At 42.4% G+C, this 15,000-nt stretch overlaps 1 protein-coding gene and 1 pseudogene across 3 annotated transcripts in view; one reads left to right on the top strand and one right to left on the bottom strand.

The window, feature by feature from the left end:
• LOC113042671 (receptor-type tyrosine-protein phosphatase mu-like) overlaps positions 1–15,000 on the bottom strand; it is a 673,064-nt pseudogene that overhangs the window by 432,640 nt on the left and 225,424 nt on the right.
• The window catches only part of LOC113042662 (band 4.1-like protein 3), a 35,967-nt gene that overhangs the window by 14,511 nt on the left and 6,456 nt on the right, over positions 1–15,000 (top strand). For all 3 annotated transcript variants that reach the window (XM_026201663.1, XM_026201661.1, XM_026201662.1), the window contains exons 13-19: positions 1,460–1,686; positions 4,045–4,092; positions 4,449–4,484; positions 6,461–6,649; positions 10,392–10,469; positions 10,682–11,983; positions 14,440–14,544. In XM_026201663.1, the coding sequence (XP_026057448.1) occupies positions 1,460–1,686; positions 4,045–4,092; positions 4,449–4,484; positions 6,461–6,649; positions 10,392–10,469; positions 10,682–11,983; positions 14,440–14,544 (1,985 nt within the window). The remainder of the gene's footprint in view (positions 1–1,459; positions 1,687–4,044; positions 4,093–4,448; positions 4,485–6,460; positions 6,650–10,391; positions 10,470–10,681; positions 11,984–14,439; positions 14,545–15,000) is intronic.

Below are 15,000 nucleotides of genomic sequence, written 5' to 3'. Positions count from 1 at the left end.
TTTATTAATTTTACCCAGTTTTAGTTTGAGTTTTTATGAGTTTAAAATAAATTAAAATGTGAAATTTGGCAACTAAGTGAAATAATGTATTTATTTTATTAAATTACTTTATTTTTAATATGTTTTAATACAAGTACTTTATATTTAATAAGATTGTTTCATATACCACTAATAATTAATGTATATTAATAATTATTTTATAAAAATGTTTAGATTATTTTGAATTGTATCTTTATTATTTTATTGATAATATTTTATTTGTAATTTTATTTAGTGATTTTATTTTGGTTACTGTAACTTTAATAACCCTGGTCTGTCACTGTCAGATGGCTGTGTTTGTGAATGTCTATAACAGAAAGGTTAAAATAAGCCAAAGTGTTTCTTCTTCTGTATCCCTTCTCACTGAAACATCATTATATGTGTATCATTGTTCTGTTTTATTGATTGATGCAAAGTTCAGTATTACAGTTATAAACTAGCACTGCATCACTTGACCAGCATCATCTTCATACTCAGTTCTTCTGTAGAAATCAATCAATATTGCACCGCAGTTACAATCATTAATAATTACAGCTTCTTTAGAGCTTTGAGAGTAACAAACTGTGAATCACAGTGAATCCATCACGATTATGCCCTAAACCAGTTACAATTATTTATTTCGTAAACTTTGTGGGAAAAACTGACTTTGCAAACTTACAGAAGTTAAAAGCACCATATCCAAAAGCATTCCATTCATATTTCCTGAGCTCTTCTTCGAATAAATTAGATTAGATTCAGCTTTATTGTCATTGTGCAGAGTATAAGTACAGAGATTGCAGGATTCCTAGGGTTTATTGCATCAGAAACCATCATTTAGTTTTCCCTGGATCATTACCCAGCTTCTCTTTGATGATTATAAATAAACTTGTTCTCATAAACAACCTCTGTAATGACTGACTAACCTCTTCACATATAACTGAATGGACATACTGCTGTGTTCACATGTGTATGTGTGTTTGCTACCATTATGAATCATTTAGCTCATGCTTATGACATCACAACCATGACGATTCATGATTTCCTATTAGTTGTTGATTAAATGTGTTTTCTTATTGCATTAAAGTATTTAGTTTTTAGAGAGAATAAACATTTTGCACTCTTAAAATTAAAGATCCATAAGGAACATTTAACTGCCATAAAATCTTTATATTGATCAAAAGATTTTTTTAGATTATTAAAATGTTCTTTACATTAAGAAAAAAATATTCTTTTAAGATCTGTTTAAAGAAAGATTTTCCAAAAATCACTGCAAAAACATCCTTTAGGAACTGTTATTTTAACAATGTGTTTAAATAATATTATATATTAATTAAACAATCAAAAGCAATAGTAAAAATGTCTTAATTCTATGATATAATGCAGTCAGTGTTTGTTGTAGTGAATGCAGATGCAGCACTAATGTCTGTGTGTTTGTGTGTAGAGATGGGTACGGCCTTGTACGGTGCAGCCAAAGGCATTGCCATGAGTGACCTCATCACCACAATAACACCGGAGAAGAAAGTGGAGGAGACGCACGAGGAGGAGCGTGAGGAGGCTCGACCGGTGTTAGTGGAGAGTGCAGTGCTGCTGGAGGAAGAGGACGAGACAACGAAAGCCACGGAACCATCGCTGCCAAGCCCACAGACACCTGCCCGACAGGACACACGGGTAAACAAACACTAATTAACCCTAACTAACCCACTGACACTGGCCCGACAGGACACTCGGGTAAACAAACACTAAATAACACTAACTAACCCAGATGCACGGGCAAACAAACCATAACTTAGACTAACTTACCCACCGACACCAGCCCGACAGGACACATGGATAAACAAACCCTAATTAACACTAACTAACCTAGACATACGGGTAAACAAACACTAACTTAGACTAACTTACCCACCGACACCAGCCCGACAGGACACATGGATAAACAAACCCTAATTAACACTAACTAACCTAGACATACGGGTAAACAAACACTAACTTACCCACTGACAAAAGCCCGACAGGACACACGGGTAAACAAACCCTAACTAACACTAATTTACCCACTGACACCGGCGCGACAGGACACTCAGGTAAACAAACCCTACTTAACAGTAACTAACCCAGAGACATGGGTAAACAAACACTAACTAATGCTAACTAGCCCATTGACACTTGCCTGACAGGATACATGGGTAAACTAACCCTAACTAACACTAACTAACCTAGACATACGGGTAAATAAACACTAACTTACCCACCGACACCAGCCCGACAGGACACTCGGGTAAACAAACCCTAATTAACACTAACTAACCTAGACATACGGGTAAACAAACACTAACTTACCCACTGACAAAAGCCCGACAGGACACACGGGTAAACAAACCCTAACTAACACTAATTTACCCACTGACACCGGCGCGACAGGATACTCAGGTAAACAAACCCTACTTAACAGTAACTAACCCAGAGACATGGGTAAACAAACACTAACTAATGCTAACTAGCCCATTGACACTTGCCTGACAGGATACATGGGTAAACTAACCCTAACTAACACTAACTTACCCACTGACACTGGCCTGACAGGATACATGGTTAAACTAACCATAACTAACACTAACTAACCCACTGACACTTTTAATTTACACATGAAAACTAACACTAACTTACCCACTGACACCGGCCTGACAGGATACATGGATAAACTAACCCTAACTAACACTAACTAACCTAGACATATGGGTAAATAAACACTAACTTACCCACTGACAAAAGCCCGACAGGACACACGGGTAAACAAACCCTAATTAACGATAACACACCCACTGACACCGGACCGACAGGACACTCGGGTAAACAAACCCTAACTAACACTAATTTACCCACTGACACCAGCGCGACAGGACACTCAGGTAAACAAACCCTACTTAACAGTAACTAACCCAGAGACATGGGTAAACAAACCCTAACTAACACTAACTTACCCACTGACACTGTCCCGACAGAGCACACGGGTAAACAAACCCTAACTAATACTAACTTACCCACCGACAACAGCCTGACAAGACACTCGGGTAAACAAACCCTAACTTACACTAACTTACCCACCGATATCAGCCCAACAAGACACTCAGGTAAACAAACCCTAATTAACAGTAACTAACCCAGACACATGGGTAAACAAACATTAACTAATTCTAACTAGCCCACCGAAACCAGCCTGACAGGACACTCGGGTAAACAAACCCTTATTAATAGTAACTAACCCAGACACATGGGTAAACAAACACTAACTTACACTAACTTACCCACCAACACCAGCCCGACAGGACACATGGGTAAACAAACTATAATTAACAGTAACTAACCCAGACACATGGGTAAACAAACCTAACTTACCCTAACTTACCCACCAACACCAGCCCGACAGGACATTCGGGTAAACAAACCCTAATTAACAGTAACTAACCCAGACACATGGGTAAACAAACACTAACTAATGCTAACTAACCCACTGACACTGGCCCGACAGGATACTCTGGTAAACAGTCCCTAACTAACACTAACTAACCCACTGACACTTTTAGTTTACACATCAAAATAATACTAACTTACCCACCGACACCGGCCCGACAGGACACATGGGTAAACAAACCCTAACTAACACTAACTTACCCACTGACACTGACCTGACAGGATACATGGGTAAACTAACCCTAACTAACACTAACTAACCCACCAACACTTTTAGTTTACATTTGAAAACTAACACTAACCCACATACACCGATCCCGACAGGACACATGGATAAACTAACCCTAATTAACAGTAACTAACCCAGACACATGGGTAAAAAAATGCTAACTAATGTTAACTAGCCCACTGACACCGTCTCGACAGGACACATGGGTAAACTAACCCTAACTAACATTAACGTACCCACTGACACTGTTCTGACAGGATATAAGGGTAAACTAACCCTAACTAACAGTCCTGCTTCTCTGTCTGTTCATGCTTTCGCTGGATCAGACTGATCTCACAGACACTGCTGTCGATGAAGAGTTAACGGCCACAGAGGTTTGTGATCTGAGCTTGAATCTCATCTAATGTCTCTTCAGATTCTTCAGTCAAAAACAGAATCATGACAGACTTGATCAGATCTCTGACGTCACAAAATCAAGAAGAAAAACAAGAATGCAATGAGTGATTGCAGTAATTAGATTGCTAATTAAGATACGGCAGAGCTGTTGATGTTCTTATTAAACTTTAATCTGATAATGACCAATAATCATAACTGTTCTTCTAGTGATGGAAACATTAAGCCTGTCATGTTAATGAGTTTAGCCTCCTGTTGATCCTAAGCGTCTCATTCCTTCGTATCAGCGTTTACTCTCATGTGTCATAATTTCACCTTGTGTGTGTGTTTTGTGTAGTCGGATCAGGAGGACGAATCTGAAGCAAAGACGCAGGTAAGATTCAACACTTATAACTCTATATGATTTTTCTAAGTTGTAAATAAATACTATTAGAGAACGTTTTAAAAGAAAACACTATTTTAGCCTTTCAATTTTTTTCTTTTTTATTTATTGTGTAAAAACTATTTTCACTCAGAAATAACTAGTACATTTCACAATGAACTACAAAGATTCAGCAAGCAACAAACTGAATTAAATGTGCATTTTTTAAATGATGTTTTCATGTAAAATGTGCTTCAATAATCAAAAAATACTTTTATTAACCTTTTTAATCAATCGTTTGGTAAAAAAAATATATATATTGATAATAATATTTTATTACTAATAGCAATATTATATTTTATAGAAATTGATATGACTATATAAAATACATACTGTATAATATATATATATATATATATATATGTATGTATGTATCAATTATTTATAAACATTTTATAATTAGTCCTGAAAAACTTGATTGTCCAGTGATCTGAATCTGTCTATAGAGTGAATACAGTCACTGTGTGTGATATATATTCACAATATAACTCAATCTCTCATTCCTCATGTTTTATTTTTAATCTGTATAGTGTTGAATCATATATGTGTGTGTGTCTGAGTGTTTACTGACAGACACTGAGTGAGCGTGAGATGTGTGTGTTGCTGCTGGTTTTACTGCAGTAACACAAAGACACACAAAGACACACAAGACTGACTGAATGAATGAATGGATGTGTGTTTCCTTCAGCACAGTTTCATAAGGCGAATTAAAGGACAGAATGTGTTTGTGAGACACAGTAAACTGATGTTAGAGGTTGGTAAGGAATGGATGTGTTTTAACTCGATACTGCACTCATGCTGCTGCTGTGTTCATGTCTGTGATCTATCTGTGATTTATCCCAGCAGCACTGATGTGTGTCGAAGTGAAGCTGATTAACTCACTGAAAATGAATTCTATACCTTGTGTTATTAGCTCCCTGTGTTTGCAGTATGTGTGCAGTTGGACACAGTGTGTGTGTGTGTGTGTGTGTGTGTGTGTGTGCGCGTGTGTGTGTGTTTTATGCATGTCAATTAATTGTTTTCATGCAATGCTTTGATTGCATTTAATTAGCTTCTTGAGGCAAATGAAAGGAGAGAGTATGTTTTTCAGAACTTTTTACAGAAGCTTATAATGAATCATCTCTGTGGGATTTATTAGTTACAGTGCAGTAATTTATTCATAAAGGAGTTTATTTTTAGTTTTTCCACTTATTCTAATCTGGTTAACACTTTGCTGCTGTTTGGTCATCTAACTTTTTTAGAATTTCTTTTCTTTCTACTTTACTTGGAAAGGTACAAAAACAAAAGTTGGTAAAGTTTTTGGCACTTGCAATGTAAACGCAATTAGATATACTTGTACAGTTCGCTGTCATAAATGACGGCATTGGAAACGTTTGGAACTGTGCCCAAACAAAATTTGACTGATATTTTTGTGATATCAATCTCAAATTTTGAACGCAACTTGTTTGGATTTATGAATTTGTTTTTCTCACGGTTTTAAAGTAAAATGTGTCGTATAAAATTTAAAAATCAAATTTCAATACATTTCTGATGAAATGCCGTGTAAGTAATTTACTGAAAAAGACAAGGCAACAAGGCAAACGTTTCGCTCACTTGTTGACCGTTTACAATGCTAAACTAACAAACTATGCACCTTGGTTTGATTGTTTTGAAGGTACAGGCTTTTCTCATAACTATTCCATAAAAGAGTCCCTGCAGCACATAATCACTCATAAGTAGCACAGGTATATTTGTAGCAATAGATAGCAATGCATAGTAAAAACTGACCCTTATGATATGACTGGTTTTGTGCTCCAGGGTCACATATGATCGTTAATTTAATTGAAACAAAAACAACACAAGCAGCACCAGAGCCTGAAGCAGGGATGTATCTTAGTTGGGGACTCTTAATTCTGGCGATATCGACTTGACTTGTTGTGTTTGTTCAGGAAATGGAGCAAACGCCAGACGAGCTGCTGAAGCATCAGACCAACATCAGCGAGCTGAGGCGGACGTTCCTGGAGGGAGGACAGGACCGGACGGCTCTGACCGAGTGGGAGAAGCGTCTGTCCTCATCCCCGCTGCGATCTCCACGTCTGGACGAAGCGCCCATGATCGAGCCGCTGGAGCCGGATGAGGTGAGATCGGAAAGATGGGAAAATCCTGTCTTAATCAGGATCTGTGTGCTGTGTGTGTGTGTGTGTGTGTAGGAAATGAAAGAATTTTGTGTGATTTATATCAATTATATTATAAATCTCACATTTATTTATTTACTTATAAAAATTATTGCAGCTATTTTTGATCAAAACTACTGGCCATGATTTTTTTTAATTAATCATTATTAAATAATTAGACATGTGATGTGGTCTGGATCTTCAACAAAAGCACAAAATCTTGTTTTTCCTTTGAATTAATTAATTCTTATTTATTTAACCCATTGTGGTTTTAAGTAAAAATTAACAAAAGTTTGATAACCTCAGAAAACAAAACAAATAGCTTAAGTAATTTTGCTTCTTAAAACCCCTTATGGCAGATTTAAAATCAAGGACCGTGACGTCGCCCGGCATGGCGCAGCCGGGGCCCCACCCTGGAGCCAGGCCCGGGGTTGGGGCCCGTATGCGAGCACCTGGTGGCCGGGCCTTCCCCCATGGGGTCCGGCCGGGCTTAGCCCGAAGGAGTGACGTGGGGCCGCCCTCCTGTGGGCTCACCACCTGCAGGAGGGAGCGTAAGGGGCCGGTGCATAGAGGATCGGGCGACAGTCGAAGGCGAGACCCCCGACGACCCGATCTCTGGACACGGAATCTGGCTTTAGGGACGTGGAATGTCACCTCGTTGGCGGGGAAGGAGCCTGAGCTTGTGCGGGAGGTCGAGAGGTACCGACTAGAGATAGTCGGGCTCACCTCAACGCACAGCTTGGGCTCTGGAACCACACTTCTTGAGAGAGGCTGGACTCTCTACCACTCTGGAGTTGCCCATGGTGAGAGGCGGAGGGCAGGAGTGGGTTTGCTAATAGCCCCCCAGCTCAGCCGCCATGTGTTGGAGTTTACCCCGGTGAACGAGAGGGTCGCTTCCCTGCGCCTTCGAGTCGGGGATAGGTCTCTCACTGTCGTTTGTGCCTACGGGCCGAACGGCAGTGCGGACTACCCGGCCTTCTTGGAGTCTCTGGGAGGGGTGCTGCTCCAACTGGAGACTCCGTAGTTCTACTGGGGGACTTCAACGCTCACGTGGGCAGTGACAGTGACACCTGGAGGGGCGTGATTGGGAGGAACGGCCCCCCTGACCTGAATCCGAGCGGTGTTCTGTTATTGGATTTCTGTGCTAACCACGGTTTGTCCATAACGAACACCATGTTCAAGCATAAGGGTGTCCACCAGTGCACGTGGCACCAGGACACCCTTGGCCGGAGGTCGATGATCGACTTTGTGGTCGTGTCATCAGACCTTCGGTCATATGTCTTGGACACTCGGGTGAAGAGAGGGGCGGAGCTGTCAACTGATCACCACCTGGTGGTGAGTTGGATCCGATGGCGGGGGAGGAAGCTGGACAGACTCGGCAGACCCAAACGTACTGTGAGGGTCTGTTGGGAACGTTTGGCCGAGCCCCCTGTCAGAGAGATCTTCAACTCCCACCTCCGGCAGAGCTTCGACCGGATCACGAGGGAGTCTGGAGATATTGAGTCCGAGTGGACCATGTTCTCCACCTCCATTGTCGCTGCGGCTGCTCGGAGCTGTGGCCGTAAGGTCTCCGGTGCCTGTCGAGGCGGCAATCCCCGAACCCGGTGGTGGACACCGGAAGTAAGGGATGCTGTCAAGCTGAAGAAGGAGTCCTATCGGGCCTGGATGGCTTGTGGGACTCCGGAGGCAGCTGACGGTTACCGGCAGGCCAAGCGGACTGCAGCCCGGGTAGTCGTGGAGGCAAAAACTCGGGCCTGGGAGGAGTTCGGTGAGGCCATGGAGAAGGACTATCGGTTGGCCTCGAAGAGATTCTGGCAAACTGTTCGACGCCTCAGGAGGGGGAAGCAGTGCCCTACCAACACTGTTTACAGTAGAGATGGGCACCTGTTGACCTCAACTGGGGATATCGTCGGGCGGTGGAAGGAATACTTCGAGGATCTTCTCAATCCCACCGACTTGTGTTCCGTTGAGGAAGCAGTGGCTGGGGACTCGGAGGGGCACTCGTCCATCACCCGGGCTGAAGTCATCGAGGTAGTTAAAAAGCTCCTCGGTGGCAAGGCACCGGGGGTGGACGAGATCCGCCCCGAGTACCTCAAGTCTCTGGATGTTGTGGGGCTGTCTTGGCTGGCACGCCTCTGCAACATCGCATGGCGGTTGGGGACAGTACCTCTGGACTGGCAGACCGGGGTGGTGGTCCCTCTTTTCAAGAAGGGGGACCGGAGAGTGTGTTCCAACTATAGGGGGATCACACTTCTCAGCCTCCCTGGAAAAGTCTATGCCAGGGTACTGGAGAGGAGAATTCGGCCGATAGTGGAACCTCGGATCCAGGAGGAACAGTGTGGTTTTCGTCCCGGTCGTGGAACACTGGACCAGCTCTATACCCTTTCCAGGGTGCTGGAGGGTTCATGGGAGTTTGCCCAACCAGTCCACATGTGTTTTGTGGACTTGGAGAAGGCATTCGACCGTGTTCCTCGCGACATCCTGTGGAGGGTGCTCCGGGAGTATGGGGTTGGCGGCTCCCTACTTAGGGCTGTTCGGTCCCTGTACGACCGGAGCAAGAGCTTGGTTCGCATTGCCGGCAGTAAGTCAGACCTGTTCCCGGTGCATGTTGGACTCCGGCAGGGCTGCCCTTTGTCACCGGTTCTGTTCATAATTTTTATGGACAGAATTTCTAGGCGCAGCCAAGGGCCGGAGAGTGTCCGGTTTGGGGACCATACGATTTCGTCGCTGCTTTTTGCGGATGATGTTGTCGTGTTGGCATCCTCAGACCAGGACCTTCAGTGTGCATTGGGACGGTTTGCAGCCGAGTGTGAATCGGCTGGGATGAGAATCAGCACCTCCAAGTCCGAGGCCATGGTTCTCAGTCGGAAAAGGGTGGATTGCCCACTTCAGGTTGGTGGAGAGTTCCTGCCTCAAGTGGAGGAGTTCAGGTATCTTGGAGTCTTGTTCACGAGTGAGGGAAGGATGGAACGTGAGATTGACAGACGGATCGGTGCAGCTTCTGCAGTAATGCGGTCGCTGTACCGGTCTGTCGTGGTGAAGAAGGAGCTGAGCTGTAAGGCAAAGCTCTCGATTTACCGGTCAATCTACGTTCCTACTCTCACCTATGGTCATGAGCTGTGGGTCATGACCGAAAGGACAAGATCCCGGATACAGGCGGCCGAAATGAGCTTTCTCCGTCGGGTGGCTGGGCGCTCCCTTAGAGATAGGGTGAGAAGCTCGGTCACTCGGGAGGAGCTCAGAGTAGAGCCGTTGCTCCTCCACATCGAGAGGAGCCAGCTGAGGTGGCTCGGGCATCTATTTCGGATGCCTCCTGGACGCCTTCCCAGGGAGGTGTTCCAGGCACGTCTCACCGGGAGGAGGCCCCGGGGAAGACCTAGGACACGCTGGAGGGACTATGTCTCCCGGCTGGCCTGGGAACGCCTCGGGGTCCCCCCGGAAGAGCTGGAGGAAGTGGCTAGGGAGAGGGAAGTCTGGGCGTCTCTGCTTAGACTGTTGCCCCCGCGACCCGGCCCCGGATAAGCGGAAGATGATGGATGGATGGATGGATTTTGCTTCTTAAGTAAATGTATATTGTTTCAAGAACATTTTTATATTTTTAATGGAAAAGAGACAAAAATACTAAATATAAAAAGTGCAGTGCATTCACAACTCATTGAGTTCAGCTCCATCATTTTGACTCTTTTTTTAATGTCTGTTGCTTTAGATCAAACAGGAAGCAGCGGTGAAGATACAGGAAATGGCAGCAGCAGCTCTGGAGCCACAGGAAGAGAAGGTTGATGTGGTAGGTGATCCATTTCTTCTCATCAGATGCTCATGATCATGATTATTGTACTAGAAAACAAGACAAAAATACTAAGAAGGTAATTTTTTGCCGTGTGATGTGTCATTGAGCTCAGCAGCGTCTGTCTGTCCGTCTCTGTCTTCATGGATCAGGCGTGACTAACGGTGCTTTTCCTCCAGCCTGCTAACATGATCTTTGTGTGTTACATGTAGGAGTCTGATGGGTGGGTCATTATAAACAAGGTTCCTCCGTTTGAACCATATAAACATCCTCCAGTCGAAGCTGAAACAGTTTCTCGTAAGATACCAGAGAAGGTTTCTACCACAGTACAAGAACACCGTCCTCCAGTTGAGCCAGACAAACCCTCGTCCGCCAAGCTTCTTCCAGAGAAAACTCCTTCTAAGGTTCCAGAAAAGGTTTCTACCATAGTACAGGAGACATTTTCTCCAGAAAAACCTTTGTTTGTATCTGAAGAGGTTCCTCTTCCGAAGATACCAGAAAAATTTCCTCCAGAAAAACCCTCGCCCTCCGTATCTGAAAAGTTTCCTCCAGAAAAACCCTCGCCCTCCGTATCTGAAAAGTTTCCTCCAGAAAAACCCTCGCCCTCTGTATCTGAAGAGCTTCCTCCAGAGAAAACTTTTTCTAAGATTCCAGAAAAATTTTCTCCAGAAAAAACCACATCCGCCGTACCTGAAGAACTTCCTCCAGAGAAAACGTTTTCTAAGATTCCAGAAAAGTTTCCTCCAGAAAAACCCTCGCCCTCCGTATCTGAAGAGCTTCCTCCAGAGAAAACGTTTTCTACGATTCCAGAAAAGCTTCTTCCAGAAAAACCCTCGCCCTCCGTATCTGAAGAGGTTCCTCCAGAGATAACTTTTTCTAAGATTCCAGAAATATTTCCTCCAGAAAAACCCTCGCCCTCCGTATCTGAAGAGGTTCCTCCAGAGATAACTTTTTCTAAGATTCCAGAAATATTTCCTCCAGAAAAACCCTCATCCGATGTACCTGAAGAGCATACTCCAGAGAAAACTCCTTTTAAGATTTCAGAAACGTTTCCTCAAGAAAAACCCTTGTCCACCGTATCTGAAGAGCTTCCTCCAAGGAAAGCTCCTTCTAAGATTCCAGTAAAGGTTTCTACGATAGTACAAGGAACTTTCCCCCCAGAAAAACCTTCTTTGATTGTATCTGAAGAGGTTTCTTCAAAGAAGACTCCTCCAAAGGTCCCAGAAAAGGTTTCTACGGTGGTCCAAGGAAAGGTGGAACTCATAAAGTTTCCTTCTGTTGGTTCTTCAGAGGATGTTCCTCCTAAAGTACCACCAAAAGTCCCCCCGAAGGTACCAGAGAAGAAACACTTAGCAAGCTACAGATTCATATCGGCCTCGTCCGGTAAACCTCCAGAAGATAAACTCCCCGGATCTCTAGAAGGTTTCTCTGTTGTCAGCAGATCTTATGAGTCCAGTAAGATGCGTCTCCGCTCTCCTGTGGATCTCTCCAGAACGTCTCCGACGGCTCGAGTGGTAGGATTTCCCCACATCTTGCTCCTCCTCAGCCTGGCTTTGAGATCTCAGACACACTCCGAAGCCAGAGCTCAACACACGCCCTTGATTTGAGTTCAGTTGTTTTGGTCTGGAGTTTGCTGTCACTGTTTGTTGTTTTGAGCTTCTTTTCACCGACCCTAAGAGCAGGAGCCTGTTTTCTTCATTGATTTGGAGAATGCCGCTGCTTTGCTTTAGTCACAACTGAGGAACTGAAGCATCTTTGTTTTGCGCTCTGCCTGCTGCTGGATACGAGGGTTTATTCATAAGAGAGTCTCTTTTATCTTCAGAGATCATGAGCCAAATGACTGCAGAAGCTCCTCATTATAAACTAGATAAATTCTTAAAACTTAAAACAAACTTTGAAGTTGGCTTGATAAAGCCAGACCAGAATGTTTAAAAAAAAGTTTTAAAAGCTTGAAGTAGTTTTAAATAATAAAGTTTGAATGGTTTGAAGGCGATTAGTCTATTAGAAAATATTCTGCCAATGTAAGTCTATGGGATTTTTATGATATTTAATCTTAATTTTTATGAAAACTATAAATCCAATCAGTTAGATTCATTAGATTCATGCACATTTCAGTAAAGCCCCTTTCACACTGCACGTCGGACCCGGCATATTGCCAGAACATTGCCGGGTCGCCTTCTGTGTGAAAGCAACCACGTTCTGGGATTGATTCCGGCATTGAACCCGGGTCGGGGACCTAGTAATATTGCCGGGTTTGACCCGGGACGAGCGCTGTGTGAACAAAAGCCAGATCTAATGCCGTGTCGAAGTGATGACGCGCGTTATCGCGCGACTCTTTTACCAGCTGTTTTGAAGGAAGATCAACGTTTGTGACAAAAAAATATGTGCAAACTGTAATGAAGCAGAGATCAGTTAGTTCCTCACTTTCCGCGCTGACACAGAGATCGTTCACTTGCTTCAGTGAAAGTATAACGTGCCTAGCGGTTTCAACTCGTACATTACACGTCACGCGCTGATGTCACGTGTCGTTACGGGATCTTTACGGGTTGTGTGTGAAAGCATGCACATATCCCGGGTAATCACTGGCTGTGTGAAAGTGCAAAATCTAGCGACCCGGGAACAATTGCCGGGACACTTTACTCGTGTATTTGCCGGAATGGCAGTGTGAAAGGGGCTTAAGTTGGCTTTCTCAAGACATCATGTCTGATTTCATTCATCTCAATAGAAACAGTAAAAACAGTATTTTTTGTCTTGTATTTCAGATCAAATATCTGAACATTTTTAAATCAAGATACAGTTACTTGAGATGCATGATTACATTTAATTTTAAGTTTTTGAAAAAAATTTAATAAGTTACTTTTTTCTTAAAAGGCCTGCCAATGGGGTCAGAAAAATAATCTTGTTTTCTGTTTAAATTAAGATAATTTTTTGACTCCACTGTAAATGTATCTTGATTGAAGAATGTTTAAATATTTGCGCTGGAAAACAAGACAAAAATACTAAGTAAGAAAATAATTTGTTTTGCTTTTATAGTCACTATTATTTTAGTTGTCTACTGCTGGTCTTTTCTAGGACATTTCCAGGATACATTTACTTGAAAAGCATTTACACAAAAGCATTTACTTGTTTTCTTGAAAATGTGGTAAAATGTATTGAGTTGCGAACACGTGCGAACATATATCTGTCAGAGGTTTATTTTTCTTATACGATGGACAGATATTTTTCTATTTTTAGGCTTAGACTAAAGTATCTCATTGGGCAACTCAAGTTAATGTTTTTCTTGATTTTAAAATGTTTCGGTTAGGGAAAAAACAAAGACCAAGCACAAAATAAGCTGAGAATGCTTAGTAAGAAAAGAGTTTTTGCAGTGTTGAAGTCATGTTTCTGAACTCAATTTATCACTGTATGTTTGCAGAACACTTTTAATGAGCAATCTTGGTTTTAAAATTGGCTTGAGATGCAGACTAATAAAAATGTAATAAATCTGCTGGTGAAGCACCAAACAAGAAGTAAAGTATTGTTCCTGCAGCACTTCTGTAAATGAACAACATGTTGTTGGCATACTGCTATCAGCTGCTGGACAAACCTTATAAATAACATTATTGTTCATCATAACCTTCGTGCTGCTTGAATCCTTCTCTGACTCACTCTCACTGCTTGCATGTCACTGGTGGGTTTGGCTCAGAAACTATTCATGCTCCAGCCTTTAAGTGAGAGTTTAAGTTGAAATTTTTTTTATTATTATTTAAATTGCATAAATTTTATTTCTCTTGGAAATTATAAAGTGAATCATTTGCACAATCCATATACAGTGCAGCAGGTGTTCTCTTATGAATAAGTCCTAAATGAGCTCCTTCACTCCTGAATTACCCAGAATGCTCTTGAGTGAGTGTGAGTGCGTGTATGTGTGTGTATGTGTGTGTATGTGTGTGTGTGTTGTGTTTAACATTGTACATCTCTCTGTGTTCAGCCAAAGCCCAGTTTTGATGAGATGTCTCCTGAGCTCACTGCGCTCTTGCAGTCCACTCGCAGCTGGGCTCCATCTGAGTCTGCCGCTTCAATAGCGTTACACAAGGTGCAGCTCTAAATAATTTTTTGCAGTGTGTATCTGTCAGACATCATATCATTTCAACTCATCTCTCATCTCTGCTCTGATTATGAGCAGAATTACAAATCATTTGTAAACATCTACTCCATTCTTTGGTCTCATGAGCTAGTTTTCAGATGGAATAAGGAGGAAAAATAACCTCTCGAGGTTTAGTCAAACACTTTAGAGATGCTTCTCTGTAAAGCTGGTTTAGATCAATACTGATTGTTAAAAACATTTCATAAATGGCCTAAATGGACTTGAGCACTTACTAAACGGGAGCAGTTTTGATATTACACTTTGTATTTGTGTCTTGTTTTGCATTTTGCTTTTGTCTTTTCCAGAACAAAATATCTAAATATTTTTAAGCCAAGATACATTTAGTGGAGAAGCAATTTTTTTCATTTGTGGAAGGTTTAGTAACATGAAGTGAGTTTATGCTTA

This window comes from Carassius auratus, chromosome 24, assembly GCF_003368295.1.
Source record: "Carassius auratus strain Wakin chromosome 24, ASM336829v1, whole genome shotgun sequence".
NCBI classification, from domain to species: domain Eukaryota; kingdom Metazoa; phylum Chordata; class Actinopteri; order Cypriniformes; family Cyprinidae; genus Carassius; species Carassius auratus.
This window is presented reverse-complemented; position numbering and strand designations above follow the sequence as displayed.